The sequence below is a fragment of the Pempheris klunzingeri genome, chromosome 12, assembly GCF_042242105.1.
Source record: "Pempheris klunzingeri isolate RE-2024b chromosome 12, fPemKlu1.hap1, whole genome shotgun sequence".
NCBI lineage: Eukaryota > Metazoa > Chordata > Actinopteri > Acropomatiformes > Pempheridae > Pempheris > Pempheris klunzingeri.
In genome coordinates, this window is record NC_092023.1 from 17,528,816 (window position 1) to 17,549,695 (window position 20,880).

Genomic DNA, 20,880 nt, shown 5'->3' on the forward strand with positions numbered 1-20,880 from the left:
CTTTATTTTTTCCCTCTTCACGTTTTGTGTTTTTTTCCCTCTTTTCTATTATTGCTGCGCTCTAATAATATTGGTGGAATGAGATATCACATTCCCTCTCTCTGTCTGTGTGTGTGTATCTCTCTCTCTCTCTCTCTCTCTCTGCTGGTTGTGAAAACAAGGATATCCCTCTATTGTTTATCAGTCCAGCTGGACAGAACCGAGGGTGTGGTCAGAGCACACACACACACACACACACACATCCCACCACACCACAGCCAACACTTTTGCCCACTCTGCAGACTTTCATTCTATATCGTTCTTTCTCTTGCACACACACATACACACACATACCTACACACTCGATTGACGGACAGGTCGACGTTTTGGCTTTCGGGACATCCTGTTAGATTTGAGTGGAGCTGGAAGTGAACGTGGACTTCTGGAAAAATGGAGGAAGGGTTGAAATAACAAGCAGAAGGATTTTTGTCGCACACAAAGACAAACAGACAGAGAGCAGGAAGACAACTGTTTGACGAAACATTTCAGCAGCCCGTTTTACCTGCTGAGCGCTGTGTTTGAGGTAAACGGGACGTCTTTACTGCGGCTCGAGCTTTATCACTGCGACTGGTGAATTCACCAGCTACTTTTTACCATTTCAGGGGATGATTTTATGTGGAAAGATTTGTTATAAATTGAGAGTATCACAAATTTCTAACAATGTGTCATTGGCAGGTTTTATTGAGACTGTTACAGAGTTAAGGGTAACTTAAGTTTACATATTCTGGTGTCTAAATGACATAATGTGTTGGAATTGGTCCAGTAGATCGCCTTAACTGGCAGTTGCCAAACTGGCTGCAACGGCTGCACTGTAATCCTTTGGGACAACTGTACCTGATCAGAGTATGTTCACTAAAAGGATGGGTTGTTGTTGACATTTAATTGATCTGAAAGCTCATTTAAAGGAAAACTTCAGTATTTTAAAACCTAAGCCCCATTTGCACATATTCTGGTCTCTAAATGAAAAGTGCTGGAACTGGTCCAATAGATCACCTCAGTCAGCAGTCGCCAAACGGGCTGCAAAGTAATCCTTTGGGGCAACTGTACTTGATCAAAGTATGTAGTACCACTAAAAGTGCTTGACAGGCTCAGATTATTATTTTAAGTGTCTGACAACATTATGGAAAAAATCCCTACAGAGACAGACCTGGAAGATCCTTTTGGTTTAACCACACAAACATCCATTATATCATTGTTTGTGTAATTGTGTGACTTTGGTGTTTTTAAAGGGGTAATTCAGATCCAACACAATATTTGTGTTGCACACAGTAACACAAACAGGTGGACAGAGGTGGACGTAGACATCACCCATTGGCTTATGGTCTACTATTTTGAAGCCTCAGACTTGGCTTTACAGGCGTTGCCCTCTTAGTTTTTTGGTGCCAGAAATGACATTCATTCCAAGAAGACTAGCCCCGCCCTGCTTTCTGGTCTCTTTTCCTCTAAATGGGACCATGATTTACTAAATGAACATAATGCTGTGTTTTAGAAGACTGTAAACTAGAGACTGAGACCATAAACTCTTTAGGAAAATGTTTACTGAGCTAATAAATCAAGTGATACGTGGGCTCCTGCTGGCTGAGGTGATCTAGTGGACCAATTCCAACACTTTTTGTACTTACCAGTCATTTAGACACCAGAATATATACAAATCGGGTCCAGGTTTAAAAACACTGAAGTTATCCTTTAACACTATTCACATTAAGCTTTTAGCCAGTCAAAATGAGAGTCTGCTATCTGAATGTTGTCTACTTTGCTTTTTGTTGATCTAAAAAAAGAGCAGGGATTAAGCTAAAAGGTTTTATGGGCATACCACATCGTGGTATTTTGCCAAATGTGAACCAGATCTAAAATGAAAGCAGCCATAAGAACCCATCAATACTTCACTTTGACAAATATACTTTTTTTTCTTCTATGAACTGAAGCTAATTTGGGTCTAAACTTATGTTGTCAAACACAAGATACAATTTAGAACTGTCAGATGATTTAATGATTTAAATCAGATCAAAGAACTCAATATGTGACCAGACGTCTGATGCCTCCTTACAGTGTTTATACCCGTGTCTGAAAGGTGCTTTAAAAAAGAGGAAATTATTGTTCTTGTACTTGGTTTGGAGGATCGTGGATCTCCCTCCAGAGTTTTGTGGTGTCTTCATCAGCTTTTGGAGTTGTTGTCTCCTGTGTTTTTTGTCACCCCCCTCTATAGATCGGTCCCAAGTGGAAGGACGTGGTTTCCCGCTGCATCAAAGGCCACTACCAGCCTCTGCTGCTGCTGTACGCCGACCCGCGGGGGACGCCCGTGTCCATCCAGGACCTGCCCTCACGCTTCGACATCCACCAACTCAACAAGGCCTGTTACGACAGCGAAGACTCGGGTAACTACAACACAGCTAGGAGTCGTAGTAGTAGCACAACAGCAAACATTCAGGTAACTAAACCAGAAGTGGCAGTACTTGTAATAGTCGTAGTAGTGCTATGACAGACGAGATTGAGGTAACAAAAAGACAGCTAACAGTTGGAGAAGCAGATGTCCTTGTGGCTTTAGTCGTAGCATTTGTAGCTGCAGTGATCTTTAGACGTGTCTGTTATGATAATATATAATATATATAATATAATATTATATTATATATAATATATAATATATTTGTGTGTACATGTCCACCGCCACTGACGCGCCCACCCGACTTGTTTACTAACCCCCACCCCTCCACCCCTCCGTCCAGGCCGCGAGCAGTCCATCTCCAGCGACACTCGCACCGACTCGTCGACGGAGAGCTACTCGTACCGACAGCCCTCCCACTCGCACCATGAGTCCCTGGCCAGTCACTACTCCTCTGACTCCCAGGGAACCGTCATCTGCACTGAGCGCCCAGACGGACCCCTGCGCTCCTCGCTCTGCAGCCTGGATACCATAGGTGGGTAGCCGGGGGCGTCCAGAGGAAGTCGCCTGAGCAGAATAGAGGAGGCTAGAATGATTTTTCCATTTAATAGTGTTGAGATGACGTAACACCTCCAAGGATGGGTTGTTGTTAACATTTAATAGATCTGAATGCTCATTTAAAGGAAAACTTCAGTATTTTAAAACCTAAGCCCCATTTGTACATATTCTGGTGTCTAAATGAAAAGTGTTGGAATTGGTCCAGTAGATCACCTCAGCTGGCAGTTGCCAAACAGGCTGCAATGTAATCCTTTGGGACAACTGTACCTGATCAAAGTACGTCCACTAAAAGTGTTTGTTTTTTCCACTGACAGGCTCAGATTGTTGTTCTAAGTGTCTCACAGCATTATGGAAAGGATCCCTACAGAGACAGACCTGTAAGATCCTTTTAGTTTAACCACAAACAGTTGTTATATCGCTGTCTTCAGTGATGCCAAACTCCACTGACAAAAACATTTATCAAAAAAGTAATTTTACTTTGCAGAACACAGGAGTTGCTGGTCTAGTTGCTCTTGCCTTTGGTGCTTTAACACGTTAGTTTGGATCTGAACTAATGTGTTAAAATACCAAAGTCACACAATAACACAAACAAACAAACCAATCAAGGCTGTCTTCCGTGAGGTAAAATGACTGAGAAAGAGATTACTGTGAGAGGATACTGTTGTTTTTTTCACTTTGGTAGATTTTATCAACCTCATCAGACCACTAAACACACTTTTCGGATTTGTTTTCTCGTAAATTGTGTTTTTTTACTTTATTTCTCATATTTTTTTACAACTTTGTTCTGAGTTTTTTTCTTTCAAATTTACGACTTAAATCTCAGAGAACATTCAAGTAGTCTTTTTTCTCTGAATTAACCACTTTAATATCAGAACATTACCTTCCTCCCCTGGCTCTGTAATTTTTGTCTTACCTACAGTGGCCTGATGTGCGGTCATAACTTTGACCCCGTGTCCTCCTGCTGTGCAGCCAATCACACTCTGCCATTCGCCCTCTTCTTTTTCTTCTGTCCTTGTGTTGCATCATGCTGTGGTGACCATGCTGTAAAACATCCGTTGCCATGCTTCTTGTTGCTAAGGCCACGTGACGGACGGTGAGCAGCACCCGTCTCTGAGGAAGGGAGGCGGGCCCGGGGATAGGAGGCGGAGCTCTAGCCGCCACCGGCGATCTAAACCCGACAACGAAGCCTCGCCAGCTGGTTACCACAGTGAGGGTAGGCCGGGTGTTTGTGCCAATCAGGGGCTGGGGAATCTGGGCTTAAGGGCCAATCACAGGACAGAGAGCACAAGTGACATCATCACCCTGTAACCATCAAAAATGTGACACTGAATAAAACTCGAACGACACTCGATTATTGATGCCAGTGTTGAATTTTGAGAGTTTACAGGATTTTACAGAATAATGATAGATCAGCTGATATTAATCTTTTTCTTTTTTTTAACTAAATGTTTTGCCCAAGATTCCCAGAAAAAATTGGTGATTCAAGAAGAGTTATGAACCAAGATGACATGTTACAGCTGAAAACTAAACTTGACAAAAACACTAAAAGAAAATCTAAACAGTTAACTCCTCTAGACAGTAGATTATTACTGGAGAAACAAAAAAAGTATTTATTAAAAATACAGAAAGTAAGATTAAAACATAAAGTATTATTTATTTAATATAAGTGTTAGGCTGTAATGTTGACTTCTGCAAAAGCAGTGATTTGGCCTGTAACATTCGATACTGTAATAAATTCCTTAAACTGTAATAAAATTTGAACCTAACTTTAAAATGTATTAAATGTTGAACTGCTCCTTTAGGTATTAAACACTCCTCAGTAGGATGAGACTCAGCGATCACGCTCAGGACGCCGCGACCATGTTTTTGCTTCATGTTAAATCATTCATGCCGCCACTCTCATGTCATCTTACTCTCTGTTTTATTTTTGTTTTTCACTTTTCTCACTCGCCTAATTGCCTTTTACCTTTTTCTGTCCTCCTCCTCTCCTCCTCCCTCGTCTTTATCCATCTCTCTGTTTTTCTTTTTATCCTCTTTTCTTCCGTATTTTTTTTCTTTTCGTTCTCCCTTCCTCCCCCCCAGGAGAGACTTTAAAGGAGCAGCAGGTCCCTCGTCACCTCCCCAAACCTTCCTCCTCCTCATCCTTCTCGTCCTCCACCAGTCGCCTGCGAGACTTCAAGGAGACCATGAGCAACATTATCCACAGCCGCCCCCTCTCCTCCTCTTCCTCCTCCTCCTTACCGGCCGCCGTCCTCTCTGAAATCACTGCCGTCGATCCCAGCTCCTCCTCCAGTAAACCCCACGACTGGGAGGCCGACAGCACCAGCAGCGAGTCCAAGTCCAGCTGCTCAGGGAGGTACCGGCCTGCGTGGAGGCCGCGGAGGGAGGCACTCAACATCGACAGCATCTTCACCCGCGAGCGGCGAAGGCAGGCGGGATACAGCCCACTGGGAGCCTCGCTGCCCGACGATTGCGGAGCTCCAGCCTCCAAGGGAGCTGGTGCCTCCCTTCCAGCCCAGGAGAAGTTGGCGTCAGTCAGGCCGGGCTCCTCCTGGACTCTCCCCACCACCACCACCTCCTCCAGCAGCCACAGAGGAGGCGGAGATGGAGCGGGAGGTGGGAGGGGAGGTGCAGAGCTGCCTCCTCCTCCTCCTCCTCCTCCCAGGCTGATCCAGAGGATGGAGAGTGGGTATGAGAGCAGTGAAAGGAACAGCAGCAGCCCGGTCAGCATGGACCTGAACCTGGGAGACAGGTGAGCCCACATTTGGCCCAGACCAGGTTCTCTCTGTCCCCCCAAGTCCGTCTTAGGTTTAGTTTTCCACTGACATGTCTTTTCCCGACAACATTTTTCTTTCTGGTGGGAGCTGCTGTTCTCAGGGTGCCTATGGGTCCTGGAATTTCTGAAAAGTCATGAAATAAGAAAAGTTTATTCCAGACAGGGAAGGTCCCATGTTCTGTAAAATGCACTTTTTAATGTCTTCAGGTTGTTTTTGGTTTTACGCACGTTCTGATTGGTTATGGTTATGAGACATTTAAGCACCCATTTCTGCATTTTTTGCATTTTGCATATCATTCTACATTTATAGGTCATGGAAATTTTCATTTTTTAGTCATGGAAAAGTCAGGGAATTTTACAGACGACTCAACAGACGAATGGGACTTAGATAATGGTTTTGTACAGCTGTGTCCATCTCACACACTCACCATTTTTGTGTCAGGCACATGAAGGTGAGGCCCCTCAAAGGCTCATGCCCTCATAGCTCTGACTGGGTAGTTTTTAGTTTGGAGGACGTCAAGGTCTGGGAGCACCACAAGCACCACAAAATCTGTCCTGCGTCGCAGCTGGTCTCAAGTGTTCCGCTGTTCATTGGAAAAGAGTTCCAGCATTTTAACTTAGAATAAGAAAGAATATTGACCAGAGTATGGATGGATCAAAAATATTACTGCATTAGTTTATCCTATGTATGACACTTTCGCTCTATTTTACCTTCAGGGAGTGTGTTGTGACGAAGCCTTCATCCTCTTCTGGACCATCATGGAGGAACATCAGGTCGAAGAGCAGTGGAGCTTTACTACAGGACCTCAGCTCTTCCAGCAGGGGGAGCCTGGGTACGACGCGCCTCTCTGTTTTTGTGTGTGTTTCATGGCTATAGATAAAGATGGCTGCCCCGTCTCCCCTTCCTCTCACTCAGAAAATATCTGGGCGGATACAGTCACTGCCATCTTGGGCTTGTGACATCATTTGTGGAGCCAGAGTCTGAGCAGTAGTGATCGGGGCTGTAGTCGCGGCATTGAGGTCCCGCCCACACACCTCTCTGACCCAGTCAGGGCTCAGACTGACCCCAGTTGGTCTGAATGTCTCAGACTAGGACCTTGGTTGGCATTGCAACCAGCTCCTCTATGATGCCACCAAACTATACCTACAGGCTGTTGCGTTGTCCAGTAAGCGCCGGGCTGTAGTTCACTTGTGTGCGTGTGTGTGTATGTGTGTTGAGCAGCTCCCCCCACAGGCCGTAGTGAGCTGGACGAGCTGCAAGAAGAGGTGCAGAGGAGAGCGAGAGAGGAGGAGCAGCAGCGACGGCAGGAGAAGGAGAGGGAGGCGGCGCTTGGCTTCAACCCCCGTCCCAGCAAGTACCTGGACCTGGACCAGCTGCAGATCCAGGGTACACACACACACACTTCATACCTTCAGTTGTATCTTATTATCAACAATGCATCATGGGACATACTGTTGGACATCTGCTCACTTCCATGAGGAGAAAAGCCTTCTTAATCCATTATATTCATGTATTCCTTAAGCCACGATACTGTAACTCACCAGTATAGACTGGTGCTGGACTGAAGGACTGACTGATATAAGATAGTGTAAGAAGTAGTGTCAACACACACTAATGGTCATAAATGGTCTCCTCTTCCATGTGTACACACTTCTTGTCCTGCGCTGTGTCCTCTTCCTTGTGGCGGATGATTAATCCACCGCCACACAGCTCTGTCACCACACATGTTTTCTCCTTCTGCTCTGTGTTCTTCTTTGTGTGCTTCTTCAGTGAACGATTTAGCTTCGTGGTGGAATTGTAGGAATTGTAGGGTGGAATAATCGTCCATCTGTCTGTTCGTCCCCTGTGAGAAGATGAGAACTCAGTGCAAGAAAAACAACACAGAGCAGAGAACAAAACCTGTGTGTGTGTAATTAGCGTAGCATCAAATCGATTTGTTTGAAGAGAAGGTAAAATTTCAGTCAACCAGGATTTTGTTTGGTTGACTGCAGACCTGTCAATAAATCACTCATCCAGTCACCCAGCTGGTGTGTGTGTGTGTGTGTGTAGTCAGCATGCGTTTGGACAACAGGAATGTTCCACATTGAGCAGCTGAAAGGCCCCGACACAGCCAACACACAAAGGACAAAATGACCCACGCAGTAAAAAAGGCTGTGTTGGTGTGTGTTTTATCTGTATTATTATTGTTTATTGTGTTGGAGGTTTTTCCTGCTTCTACTAAAAGGGAGTGATGCTGAAATATCTTTGATTCAGAAAACTTAAGTATATTCAACACCAAGCAGTTCCTTGACTTCTCTCTACAAATACTAAGTCAAGGCTTGACTGATGTTCATTACATAATTAACTTCCTCTAACTAATTCTTTTGTTCCATTAAGAAAATATAATGGTGAATTCTGGAGCATGTTTCTCTCATTTAAACTCTCCTTTAAAGGAGAACTATGGTATTTTTTTAAACCTGGGTCCTATTGGGGGTTTGAAATGACTGGTAGGAGCAAAAAGTGTTGGAATTGGTCCAGTAGATCAGCAGCCACCAAACAGGCTGCAATGGCTGCAACATAATCATTTGGGACAACTGCACCCAATCAAAGTAGTTTCCACGACAAGTGTTTGTTTTTGCCACTGACAGGTTCAGATTGTTATTCTAAGTGTCTGACAGGTTTAACAATACCAGAGTTCACATTTTGAGCAGAATTTGAACTCCCACATTTTCTCATTTGCTTACAAATACCACAGTTTGTCTTCTGTTTTCATTGATCTCCAAAATGCTGACTGCTGGAAATTGTTTGCAATGTATGGCCCTTAAAAACATGAATATCACAGTTTTCTTACTAAGCGGGAAATAGTGTGATATTGTACTTATTTTAGTTTTATGACCTGATGAGTCAACAAGACTGGATTTAAGTTAACCAGTTAACTTTTATTCATAATTGTTCAAAATATAAAATGTGTTAAATGTCACAGTTGTTCTACGTTTAGTATTGCAGTCACTCCTCACTTGCTGCAGGCTGACTTCACTCCATTAAAGGATTAATCCCACTGTCTGTTTAAAGAAGTGTTCATGTCCTCCAGGTCTGAACAGTGAAGCCAGTGCTGAAGAGCCTCAAACCTCCATTCTTTCTAATGTCCAGAAGGGGGCAGCTCCTCTTGCACTGTATGGAAGTCTATTAGGAAATTACTTCTCACTTGATTTATTACCTCAGTAAACATGTTGCTAATTAACTGAATGATTTTAAGAAGTGGGCTGATCACTTTTTCCGTTAAGTATGTTTAGTTTTAAGTCTGTTTTTTGCCAGGCAAAATTAGCATCCCAGTTGATATCACAGCTAACCTCGCTAACCAAGCTAGCTAGCTAGCTTGCTATCCAGCTAACTCCACCTAACTCTCGAGGCCTTGGAACAGTGGATGACGAAATGTCGGCCACGCCCACTTCTGTTATACAGTCTGGGATTGGAGGTAACAAAGTGCTGCCCCTCTGGCTCCGCCCACACAGATGTCACTGCAGGAGCTTTGAGGGAAAACACCACCAAATATTTGGTGTGAGGATCATTGTGTGTGTGTGTTTGTTCATTCTGCAGGTAAAGGCGACAGCTATGAGCGATGTGTGTCAGAGGCGGAGCTTCTGCTGGACCAGTCGGTGCGTCTGGAGCAGGCAGGCGAGGTTGCAGCTGCGCTGTCAGCAGTCAACGAAGCAGTCTGTAAGCTCCCTTCCCCAATGCCCCTCCTGACCCTGCCTCCTCCACTGTACTCCCCCACTTCACCCACCTATCACACACACACACACATACACACACACTCAGTATATTGATAAACACACTGTGAGGTTACCACACCCCGCACACCAGTCCTCTGCTTGGTTGCTAATAGCAACGAGAGGCAGCACAGTGGCCTGTTAGACATCAACCACTAAGATCCCAACATGTGTGTGTGTGTCACTGAGGATTGTTCACACAGACACACACACGCTGCCCCGTCCAGTCTGTCGTCACTGCAGAGGACAGACTTGTCTCTCGTTCCTCGTTTTCACCCACTAAAACCTGACGGCTGATTTAAAAACGGACAAAAGCAGAAGGAAAACCAATCACAGATTACAGAAAAGCATCACCCATTGAAATCGAAGGGAAGGAAAAATGGAGAGAAAGAGCAGGCGTCAGTGTCGAGCTTCAGACGATCTTCAAACCTCCAAATAAAGACTTGTCAGAACAGGCGCACAAACTTTAAAGGTGCAGTTACACTTTATTATTACATCCCGGTTCTTATGGTTGATAGTCTTGTCAATCATTTCTGGCAGTGCTATCCAGGACTGTGTCCAGTAGTTCAAAGCTTCATTCAAAACGTTGACATTTGTATTTTATGCATATTTCTGCACATTGTTAAGACAACCCAATAGTCCCAGATTCGTCCCATTGGCACTTGTCTGCCCACCTGCTGGAGTATGTGGGGCTCTGGACGTGAGACCACAGTGGGGTGACGCGAAGGAGGGCAAGGCCAGAGAAAGGTCAATTGGGACATCTAATGGGCCATCTGAACAATTAGCAATATTATGGCATTTGTTGATTGTTTTGATGGAACAGAGCATGTTAATGATCAGTATAAAAATGCGGTATGTAAACATGCGTAGTCCCTTAGCAGGAAACAAAAACAGAAACATCACAATTAACAGTATTGAAATGCAAGTATTCAAATACACAAGTTGAAAAACACAAACTACACTGTCAGAGGTTAAGTCATTGCAGCTCTGCTCTGCTTTGATGGACATGTGCCGTGCTCCCTTACTGCAACTGGTAGATCACTCCAGTATTTACTTCCCTAAAATGTATGGTGTATTTTACAATTATAAAATGAGTCTCTTCAGCAGCACCAGACTCCATTGGAAAAAAAAAACTGTAATTTTAATTTACAGAACACAATAGTTGATGTTCTACCATCACGTTGATCAATGCATTTGTTTGTATCAGTGTTACAGTAATATTATGTTGGATTCGAACCAACCCTTTAAAACAGCAAAGTCACACAACAATTCAAGCAAACTAATCAAGGCAGCAGTAGACCAGCAACTCCTGAGTAAAATGACTGTTTTTGTCAGTGGTGGTGGCTTTGGAGTGAGTGATATAATAGTGTTTCTGGTTAAAGAAAACTAAACTACCAGATGAATTCAAACACTTTTTGTACCTGCTAGTCATGTAGACACAAGAATATGTACAAATGGGGCCCGGTTTTAAAACACTGAAGGTCCACCCCCCATCCTGCTGGTCAGTCTGTCACAAAGTTGTTAATCTAAAATAACCGTGCAGAAATAACCGTCAATCTCTGATATGAACCACTTTATTTGCAAGTCAAACAGAAAGTGAGCGCTTCTGAAACGTTGGTGATAATCTCTCGGTGCAGCAGGTCGACGTTGAAGCAGGAAGTGAGTCTGTAAACTGGTGGATTTTTACAGACAATTTGAGTGATAATTTTATTGTTCACCTTCATTTTCTGTTCCACGTACATTTGTGTTATTATTATCTAATATTGTGATATCAGAGCTGATACTAATGATGGACAAAACCACTAAATATAAGAGCGGAACGACCCTTTAGCTTGAACTCGACACCCTGGTTTGAGTTAGTTGGGCCCAACATTTGTTTGGTTATGTATTTGTTAATTTAATGTTGTGTCTGAATTTAATTTCAACCACTTCATCGTTGAGAACATTTAATGCCGTCATTTCTCATGCCTACCATTCTCATGACAATCACACAGCCAGTCACATCACCATCATGTTAGCAGTCTGATATTTGATTTTGTGTAAGGTGTATATTTGCTTTTTACGATTTTTTTGCATGAAATCATCATAACAAATTATTTTCTGCATCTTTCTTTTCTTTTTCCTTATTTATTCTTTCCTCTCTGTGTTTTTTTTTCCTTTCTGTCGTTATTTTCTGTTGACCTGTGACCTGGCTGCAGCCAAACTGCAGCTGGTGGCGGCTGAGGGCGGAGCTAGTAGTCACAGCCGGCTGCAGCGCTGCCTGAGGAGAGCCCGCAGCCTGCAGCAACGCATGCAACTGCAGCAACAGCAGCAGGACTCAGAGGCAGGCATACAGCCACCAGAGCAACAGCAAGAGGAGGGGCAGCAGCTCCAGGAACAGCCCAGGTACCACCTGTAGTCTGCTCAGCCAATCGCAAGTCATGTAGCATTAGCAGATGGGCTAACATTAGTATTTTTAAGCCAGGACCCTATTTTACAAATTCCCAAGTGTCTGGCAACATTATGGAAAATATCCCTGCAGAGACGGACCTGTAAGATCCTTTTAGTTGAACCACAAACAGCTGTTATATTGCTCTCTTCAAAACCACCAGAATCCATTGACAGAAACGGTAATTTTACCTCACTGAACACAGGAGTTGCTGTGGCAGTAATAGACCATTCAACTCATATGTTCTGTGAGGTAAAATGAGTGTTTTTCTCAATGGAGTCAGGTGTCTTTGCAGAGAGCGATATAACAGCTGTTTGTGGTTAAACCAAAAGGATCTTCCAGGTCTGTCTCTGTAGGGATCCTTTCCATCATGTTGTCAGACACTTAGAATAACAGTCTGAGCCTGTCAGTGGAAAAAACAAGTACTTTTAGTGGGCGTGCTTTGATGAGATGGAGTTGCCTCAAAGGATTACATTGCAGCCTGTTTGACAGCCAGCTGGGCCAGTTCCAAAACACTTTTTGTACCTGCCAGTCATTTAGACACCAGAATATTTACAAATAGGATCCAGATTTAAAAATATGGAGGTCTCCTTTCATGATGGTGTGTATGTGTAAAATATTTTAGCTGTAAAATCTTCAGTTACTTTATGGACAAACTGGTGAAGCTTCCAGATGAGACAAGTTGTAGTTGAGTGTTTTGAGGACTTCATGGCGTCCTTTCTGAGAGTGAGCTAAGACAATGGGCATCGACCTCCCGTCCGTGTGTATCCATCCGCCAGCGCGTCTGTGCAGCGTCTCCAGCTACAGTACAGGTTGTCAGATCTGGTCGGTGAGTCCAGGTTTTAGGTTTTGTCTTTGGCGTGGATTGATGATTCCTCAGAACATCACATTAGGATGTTAAGGCTCAACAAAAACAGAGGCCACAGCTGAGACATGACCAATGGTTCAAACTGACAGTTGAACAGTTTGAACTCTGTTTAAAAATGTAACTGACATGACATTTGGTGATGGATGCATGCTAACTTGTGCAGGACTTAGAACTTCGACTTGTTGGATGTCACGCTGGATGTGAGACTTTCTGGAAATATAACAGACAAGGAAGAAGATGTGAGCTTGTGCCCAACATGGGGCAAATGTGCAGAAAGACAAAATCTATTCTAGCCAGCGAGAAACTATCGGATTAATGTTGACATGGTTATAAGGCGCTAATATTTACCAGAGGTAAAGTTTAGCAGAGGTTTACACCGCTGCTCTCAGCCCTCAGACTTAAAATGACTCCTGGTCAGACTAGTCTCCTCAGCTTGGGCAGTTATTCCCATTATCAGAGGGATATTAGAGTCCATATTAACACAGCTGGTATTTGAATTGTGCCAGAAATGAGCAGTGCAGCCTGTAGGAGGCAGCAGCAGCACTGTAGAGGTGGTGATGTTGTGGATACAAGAAAGTGTTGTCGTGACAGCCGGCTCAGTCGCACTGTGACCATGGTAAGAGATCGTCAACAGTCCTCAGGAAACAACCTCTGAAACACACACACAACCACACGCACAAACACAACCAGCCGTGTGTTTAGCCAGAACTCTCCAATGACACCATCTGTTCCAAACATACTGCAGGCCAACACACACTCACACACACTCTCTCTCTCACACAGACACACACACACCCTTCCTAACCCCCCCTCCTCTCTCTCTCTGCAGTGAAAAGCCTCTCTCACTCCAAATACTTCTGACGGAGAGACAGGCTGACCAGTCAGCCTCCAGTCAGGACAAGCAGGCCCCGCCACTCTCTCCCTGCCATGTTGAGCCCCTCCCTTCCAAATCAGATTCAGTGTCAGACCCCGCCTCCAGCGCCAGGGCACCAACAGGGTCCCCCAGGGACGACAGCAGGACCGCAGGCCCCTGCACTCGTTTCAGGAAACCCCTTTCTAACACCAGGTCGCTCCCTGCTCTGTGCGTGGACACCTGGGAGCAGAGCCTCCTGGGAGACTTGGCCCCTCTGCCTCCACCTGAGGAGGGGGACCATCCCGCCCAGTGGACCAGAACACCCCCTGTCTCCATCCCAGCGCCAGCCCCACTTCCACCCAGGCCCCCTTCACCTGTTGGCACCAGCGACAGGTGCCATCTGATGATGGAGGATGAGCCATATTACACCAAACACCTACAGAGCACACTCCCTACCACCAGCCCCGCCTCCACGTTACCCACGCCCCCTTCCGACTACCCAACAAGGAACTGGTCCTGTTTACACTTGAACCAACCTGATGTTGTTGATTCTCCAGCCGAACCACCACTCAGCTCTCCCCTTTACTCACCACCAGAGTCCCCCCCCAACGCCCCGCCGCCACCTGCGAGCCGGCCTGGGCGGACCCGCTCCCCGCCCCCCAGCCTGGACTACAGAGCGGTCCTGCCTGTGGAGCGCTGGGCGGAAAACGTCAACAGATACTACGGCTCTCAGAGTGCAGCAGCAGCAGTAGAAGGAGGGGGGGCTACGGGGCCCGGTGAGGAGCTGTCAGAGCTGGACTCTCTGTACCAGGCCAGTCTGCTGGCTCCCAGCATGCACCGGGGCAGCCGTGGACTCAGTCCTCAGCCAGCCAACAACAAACTAGGTAGGAGCTCCCAATACAAAGTGCAGAGTTCAGCTCAGACCTCCAGGAGCAGGAGAACGCATGATAAAATATCTAATTAACTTGACTTTTCACAGTAAAAGCCTACCTAATAAAATGAAGGCTGGAAGACCTTTAATGTGAAAATGATATAGGAAGTTTTGTTTAATCACTGTAGTTTAACATCAAGTAAAAATACAAGGTAGAACCTCTCATGACTCTTGATGTACTGATGGATATTATTATGATATCAAAGAGAAATTCCAGTGTTTAAAACCTGGGTCCTATTTGTACACATTCTGGTATTGATGTTGATCTCTTCAGCCAGCAGCCACCAAGCATCGGTGGTCTACTGCTGCCTCGATCAGTTGGTCAGTTTGTGTTATTGTGTGACTCTGGTGTTTCAAAGGGTTATTTCAGATCCAACACAATATGTGTGTCACACACAATAACATAAACAAACTAACTGATCAAGGCAGTAGTGGACAAGCAAATCCTGTGTTCGCTGAGGTAAAATTACTGTTTTTGCTAATGGAGTCTGGTAGCATTGAAGAGAGCAATATATCAGATGTTTCTGCTGTAACTTCTACTATTAATACAACATCTACTGTTTATGATGATGGTGTGTGTGTAAAGGTGTGAGGAGAATGCTGTCAGGATCAGGACGGTCCAAAACACCGACAGCTGAGATCGAGAGATACGCCTACAGAACACCGGTTACACCACTTCATAAGGTACAGCTGAGTGTGTGTGTGTGCATGTTCTGACAGTTCTAACAGTTGTTAAGAAGTCTGAGGTGAGATATACAAAATATAATTCCCATAATCCTTCTGATTTCTGACCTCTGACCTTGCTGCAGCCGTTGCCAGCTGGAGACGAGAGCTACAGTGCGGAAAACCTGCGACGCATCGCCCGCAGCTTGAGTGGAACTGCCATCGGGTCACAACCCCACAACCTTGGTCTCTCTCGCAGCTGTGTAAGACACACACACACACACAGACACACACACTGCAAAAACACTCGTTCACCTCGATAGGGCTGTTGGGAAACACAGCGACTGTGTGTATATATGTACAGTACATGTCACTTCCCTCCACTGGTGGGTTTATTGAACAACCTGCTGCCACCTTGTGTTCCTGTGCTGTAACTGCAGCCCGGTTTACTTAGTGCTCTTCAGTCACCGATTCTCTGGCTCACACACCTCTGATTCATAAAACTCCAGTTTGTAGGAGGCTCCTTTATGGGAAAATCGTAGCATGACAGCATTATCTGGTGGAGAACTCTGATGTTCTTATACCTGGGCCTTATTTGTACACATTCTGGCTACTCTGCACCTGATCAAAGTACGTCCACTAAAAGACCTTGTTTTTGCCTCTGACAAGCTCAGATTGTTATTCTAAGTGTCTGACAACATTATAGAAAGGATCCCTACAGAGACAGAACTGTATGATCCTTTTGGTTTAACCACAAACAGCCGTTATATCGCTCTCTTCAAAAACACCAGACTCACAGACCTCACAGAACCAGAGTTTCTGGCTTAAGGCTGCCTTGACTGGTTAGTTTGTTTCTGGTATTGTATGCTACAAATATTATGCTAGATCCCAACTAACCTTTTAAAACACCAAAGTCATACAATAAACAAACAAACTGAATGACTGAGGCAGCACTAGACCAGCAACTCCTGTGTTCTGTGAGGTAAAATTACAGTTTCTTTCAATGGAGTCTGGTGTCTTTGAAGAAAGCGATATAACGGCTGTTCGTGGTTAAACTAAAAGGATCTTACAGGTCTGTCTCTGTAGGGATCCTTTCTATAATGTTGTCAGACACTTAGAATAACAATCTGAGCCTGTCAGTGGAAAAAACAAACACTTTTAGTGGACGTACTTTGATCAGGTGCAGTTGTCCCAAAGGATGATGTTGCGGCCATTGTAGCCATTGTGATCTAATGGACCAGTTCTTTTTTGTACTTAAACTATGTACTAAAGGGTCCAGGTTATAAGGTAAAGGAGTTCTTGTTTAATTAAGAGTCCACCTGCCTTTTTGATTTTAATTTAGCATTTTTATTTCATTCTAACTGAGATCCACTGTTGAACAAATTATGTATTTATGTCATTTTAGGTCCTTCGGTACACTTACAGTATTTACCTTTTTTGGGATAAATGAAAAATGCTGCTTCGTCCTGTAAACGCACCTTTTCTACAGCAGCTGCACATGTTTCCATGAGAACCAAACAGAGGCTCTGTCTCTGTGAAGCCCTGTTATCTGTGTTTCTGTACAAAATCTGCTTCTCTCTCCGTGTCTCCTCTCTGCTGCCGCTGGCATTCAGCCATCTTGTATTCAGCCCTCAGGAATCGCCTCAGGCCAGCGCATTAAAGATTGATCACGGATTTAGTGCTTCCATTAAGCTTTTAACCTCAGCATTCGCTGCATGATTTGAACCGACAGCCAAGGTTTGACTCCAGATATCACCATCAGATCCTCCTCAGCTCCACTGACTGTGGGAGGAATCCTGATGCTTCCCTTCAGCTGGAGGATTCTATTCTCCCTTTGAGTGCTGGAGGCTCGACCGTGTCTGTAATACAGCTGCAACACCCACTGACACATTAAAACTGTGGGTCAGATGGGCCTCCAGAGAACAATCAGCTGAATCTCCAGCTCCCCTTGGGGCTTTATGGAGCTTTAAAGTGACTTCCTGCCTGTTCTGGTTCACTCTTATGACTCTTATAACATCGATTTCAGAGAAAAAGCTGTAAAAAGTTACAGTGCACAACCTACTCAGCAGCAAACAGACAAAGTGGAGCATTTAGCAGCTAAAGAGTGACAGGGTTCCCATGGAAGTCTTTAATTAGATTTTCACTGGACCCTTTCAGTACATACTTTGATGGCTGAATCACTGGTTGGTACAAAAAGTTTTGGAATTGGTCCAGTAGATCACCTCAGCTGGCAGCCGCCAAACAGGCTGCAACATAGTCCTTTGAGGCAACTGCACTTGATCAAACTACGTCCACTGAAAGTCTTTGTTTTTGCCACTGACAGGCTCAGATTGTTGTTCTAAGTGTCTGATAACATTATGGAAAGGATCCCTACAGAGACAGACCTGGAAGAATCTTTTTGTTTAACCACAAACAGCCGTTATATCGCTCTCTTCAAAGACATTTCACATCCATTCACAAAATCATTTTGCCTCACAGAACAGAGAAGTTACTGTTCTACTGCTGCCTTGATCGGATAACTGATTTTATCGTTCGTCAGATTCAGCAGAAACAAACATCAAGTCCAAAGAATCATCTTCACTTTTTTTTATTTCAATCACACTAACCCTAACCCTCTTAACGGATACAAGGACTTCATGAGTGTCTGAATCGTTTCTTTGCTTTTATTTTGTTTGGCCTGTTGTTTTTCAGTTTTCCCTCCATCATGTTAGCTTGTGTTCATTTTTTTACCTCTTTGTTTTTCTCCTCCATCTGTTTCTCTTCTTCTATCTTTCTGTCCTCTTTCTCCTTCTCTTCCACTGAATCTCTTCATCATCTTTCTGCCTTTCTTTATCTCTTTCCTCATTTCCCTCCTCTTGTTTCTCTTCTTTTGCTCATCCTCCTCCACCTCCTTTCTCCATCTTTTTTTCATCTCCTCTCACTCTTTATTCCACCTCAATCTTCATCCGGTCTCGTGTTCCTCCTTCTCACCTTGAAGGATCCGACGATGTCCCGGCCCCCCCTTCACTCCTCCTCCTCCTCCTCCTCCCTCCTCCGTCGCCCCAGCACCTCCTCCCTGCACCTACCCTCCTCCTCCTCCTCGTCCTCAACCTCCTTCACTGCAGATCACTCCTACCACCACCACCACCTTCAACACCACCAACCCTGTCACCACAGCCCCTCAGCTCCTGCACCTCTTCCACAGCACCCCCCCCTGCAGACATCACGGCCCCCGAGCTCGGGCCTCTCCTCCTGGGGACACTCAGGTAACCTGTTTGCCCTCCACCTCCACCTCCACCTCCACCTCCACCAGCACCACCAAAACCACAACCACCACCAGTTCATAGTTTCACTGTGTCACCTCACAACAGGGAGGTCCTTCAAGCAGTCTGAAATTCAGCTTTACAAACACCAAACATTAAAGGGTAACTCCATATTTTTAAACCTGGGTCCTATTTGTAGATATTCTGGTGTCTAAATGACTGGTAGGTGTTATTGAGTGTTATACAAATAGGGAGGGGAAGTCCCTCCCCTTCTGGTGGACCACTATGGGACCTTATTTCAGAAAAAAAATGTGAACAGTCGTGACAACAAGTTTTGATCTTGTTTGGATTGTTCCATGAATCACTCACATGATTTGTTTGTCACTCTACCTGCTCCTGTGACTACATCCTGATACCAAACACACACATCACAGCTTCAGCGCCGCTGTCTAGCTGGAAGCCAGTTATGAGACTGTTGAGACTGTTGTCTTTCTAATGACGTATTTTCACTGAGACTTTACTGACTTTGAAATCATCTTAACTGACATTTTCTTTAATGGTGGGAGAAAATCAAAATTGTTCCTGATTTGCTGACGTGGGTAACGTGTTATTTACAGCTCTGCTGCATTGTGTAATAATTGTTTTCCTCTTCCTCCTCCTCCTCCTCTTTTTCCTCTTCCTCCTCCTCCTCCTCTTTTTCCTCTTCTTCCTCCTCCGTAGGACCTGGTCCCAGTGTCCAGCAGCAGTTTCTGGTTGTGTCTGACAGGCATCAGGCTCTCTCAGGTCAAAGCCTCCACGGCGTTGCGCTGAGTTATGGCACTCTGCCCCGGGCTCCTCGCCGAGCTCCGCCTCCCTCCTCCACTTCCTCCCTGCCCAGGCCCAGAGCCGGGTCCAGTCCTGCCTCCCAGCCGGGTCCACAGAGTCTCTACGCCACCCTGTCCCACCCTCGCCGCTCTGCCAACACCACTAACGGCCATTACAGGCAACCGTTGCTGCCAAATAAAGTCAGTGGGTCCACCCACTACACTCCGCACCACCTCAGGGCGACAGGTGAGGGTCCTCCCCAGCCGCTGCGCTTGGACGTGCCCCCCGAGAGTGACTGGCGACATGAGGCAGAATACAGAACTGTCCAACCCAGCTCCTCCTGGGACCCCCGTACCGCTCGCCACCACCAGCCCCTCCTGCACACCGGCTCCTATCAGCCTCCGCCGGCCCGGCTCCGCAGGGACCCTCAGCTCTGCTCGCTCTGCCAACAGCTTCCTGCTGAGCCGTCACGCCCTTACTGCCCGTCCTGTGGCGCTTACGTGGCTCGTTTCCGCCCGGTCAGCTGATCAGGGCCCAATCAGTACAAGATAAAACCTTCACAGGGACGATTCAATCAGTTTCTGTGTTTAAAATGTGCCAACAGGTCTTTAAATTCAGTGCTGCCCATGATCTCATCTGTAAAGTCTCATTTATACTCTGCGCTGACTCAGCACACGAACCCGACACCATTAGGAGCATTTATACACAGAAGTTTCTCTGCCACTACATTGAGTTTCTTCTGTTTTCCTCACGTACTTCAAACAACCGCGACTAAAACTGAGCCCACCATGTCGGTGTTTGATCCGATAAATGCTGAAAAGTTAAACACAAACATGAAACACTGTTTCTGTCAATCTGAATAAACTTAGACATCTTTGATGTAAATCACCAATTCACATACATAAACACGCCTACAAATCTAAGAAAAAAAAGACTCCCCAGAACTACCCTGAGAATCCTATTTTTAAGTTTTCTTCAGTATCAGTCATCCAGTAATGGCTCTCTGTACATCTATGGCTACACTGCAAACAGGAACTAATAATAGCTAATTCGTCACACTTTTTATGGCGTCAGTTTGCCAAAACGTAAACAAATCTGCTAAAAACAAGGCCAAAATGAGGACACTTTTACCTGAACCTGCTCATAGCTCTAACAGAGCAGAGGGCTGAAAAATGACTGACTGGAAGTCAGTGACAGGCCCAGACAAAAAAATCCTGTCCAAATGGGATTTTGATAACTTTAACTTAAGTTAGCTAATGCTAGCTGATGTTGATAATGCGATGCTAACAAGCGGACCAATCACATCACAATCGCAGTGGCGGTCTGCGTCACCGTGACATGTCATTACATTTCTGTGCTGGTGCACGTCAGGCTACGGAGAAGATTCAACGCAGAGGTATAAATCGGGCTTAAGGCTCCGCGTCTTCATGTTGGTGGATGTCTTTTGATTGGCTTCATCTGAGGCAACATCAAAAAAGGTCATCTGCCGCGAAGGTCACACCATCACTCTTCATGTGTTACTCTGGGCCCGTCTGGTCCTCCCCAGTCTGGACGACCACCTCAAAGCTACAAAACAAACACTTTGACA

At 45.2% G+C, this 20,880-nt stretch overlaps 1 protein-coding gene across 1 annotated transcript in view; it reads left to right on the forward strand.

Annotated features, from left to right (window-relative positions):
- usp54a (ubiquitin specific peptidase 54a) overlaps positions 1 to 20,427 on the forward strand; it is a 39,167-nt gene extending 18,740 nt beyond the window's left edge. Inside the window, exons 9-21 of the mRNA XM_070840771.1 lie at positions 2,246 to 2,414; positions 2,763 to 2,954; positions 4,056 to 4,190; positions 5,060 to 5,729; positions 6,471 to 6,586; positions 6,976 to 7,140; positions 9,331 to 9,450; positions 11,702 to 11,888; positions 13,629 to 14,536; positions 15,170 to 15,267; positions 15,393 to 15,509; positions 18,224 to 18,491; positions 19,209 to 20,427. Of these exons, the coding sequence (XP_070696872.1) occupies positions 2,246 to 2,414; positions 2,763 to 2,954; positions 4,056 to 4,190; positions 5,060 to 5,729; positions 6,471 to 6,586; positions 6,976 to 7,140; positions 9,331 to 9,450; positions 11,702 to 11,888; positions 13,629 to 14,536; positions 15,170 to 15,267; positions 15,393 to 15,509; positions 18,224 to 18,491; positions 19,209 to 19,819 (3,756 nt within the window). The 3' untranslated portion in view covers positions 19,820 to 20,427. The remainder of the gene's footprint in view (positions 1 to 2,245; positions 2,415 to 2,762; positions 2,955 to 4,055; positions 4,191 to 5,059; positions 5,730 to 6,470; positions 6,587 to 6,975; positions 7,141 to 9,330; positions 9,451 to 11,701; positions 11,889 to 13,628; positions 14,537 to 15,169; positions 15,268 to 15,392; positions 15,510 to 18,223; positions 18,492 to 19,208) is intronic.
- Positions 20,428 to 20,880: the final 453 nt, after the last annotated feature.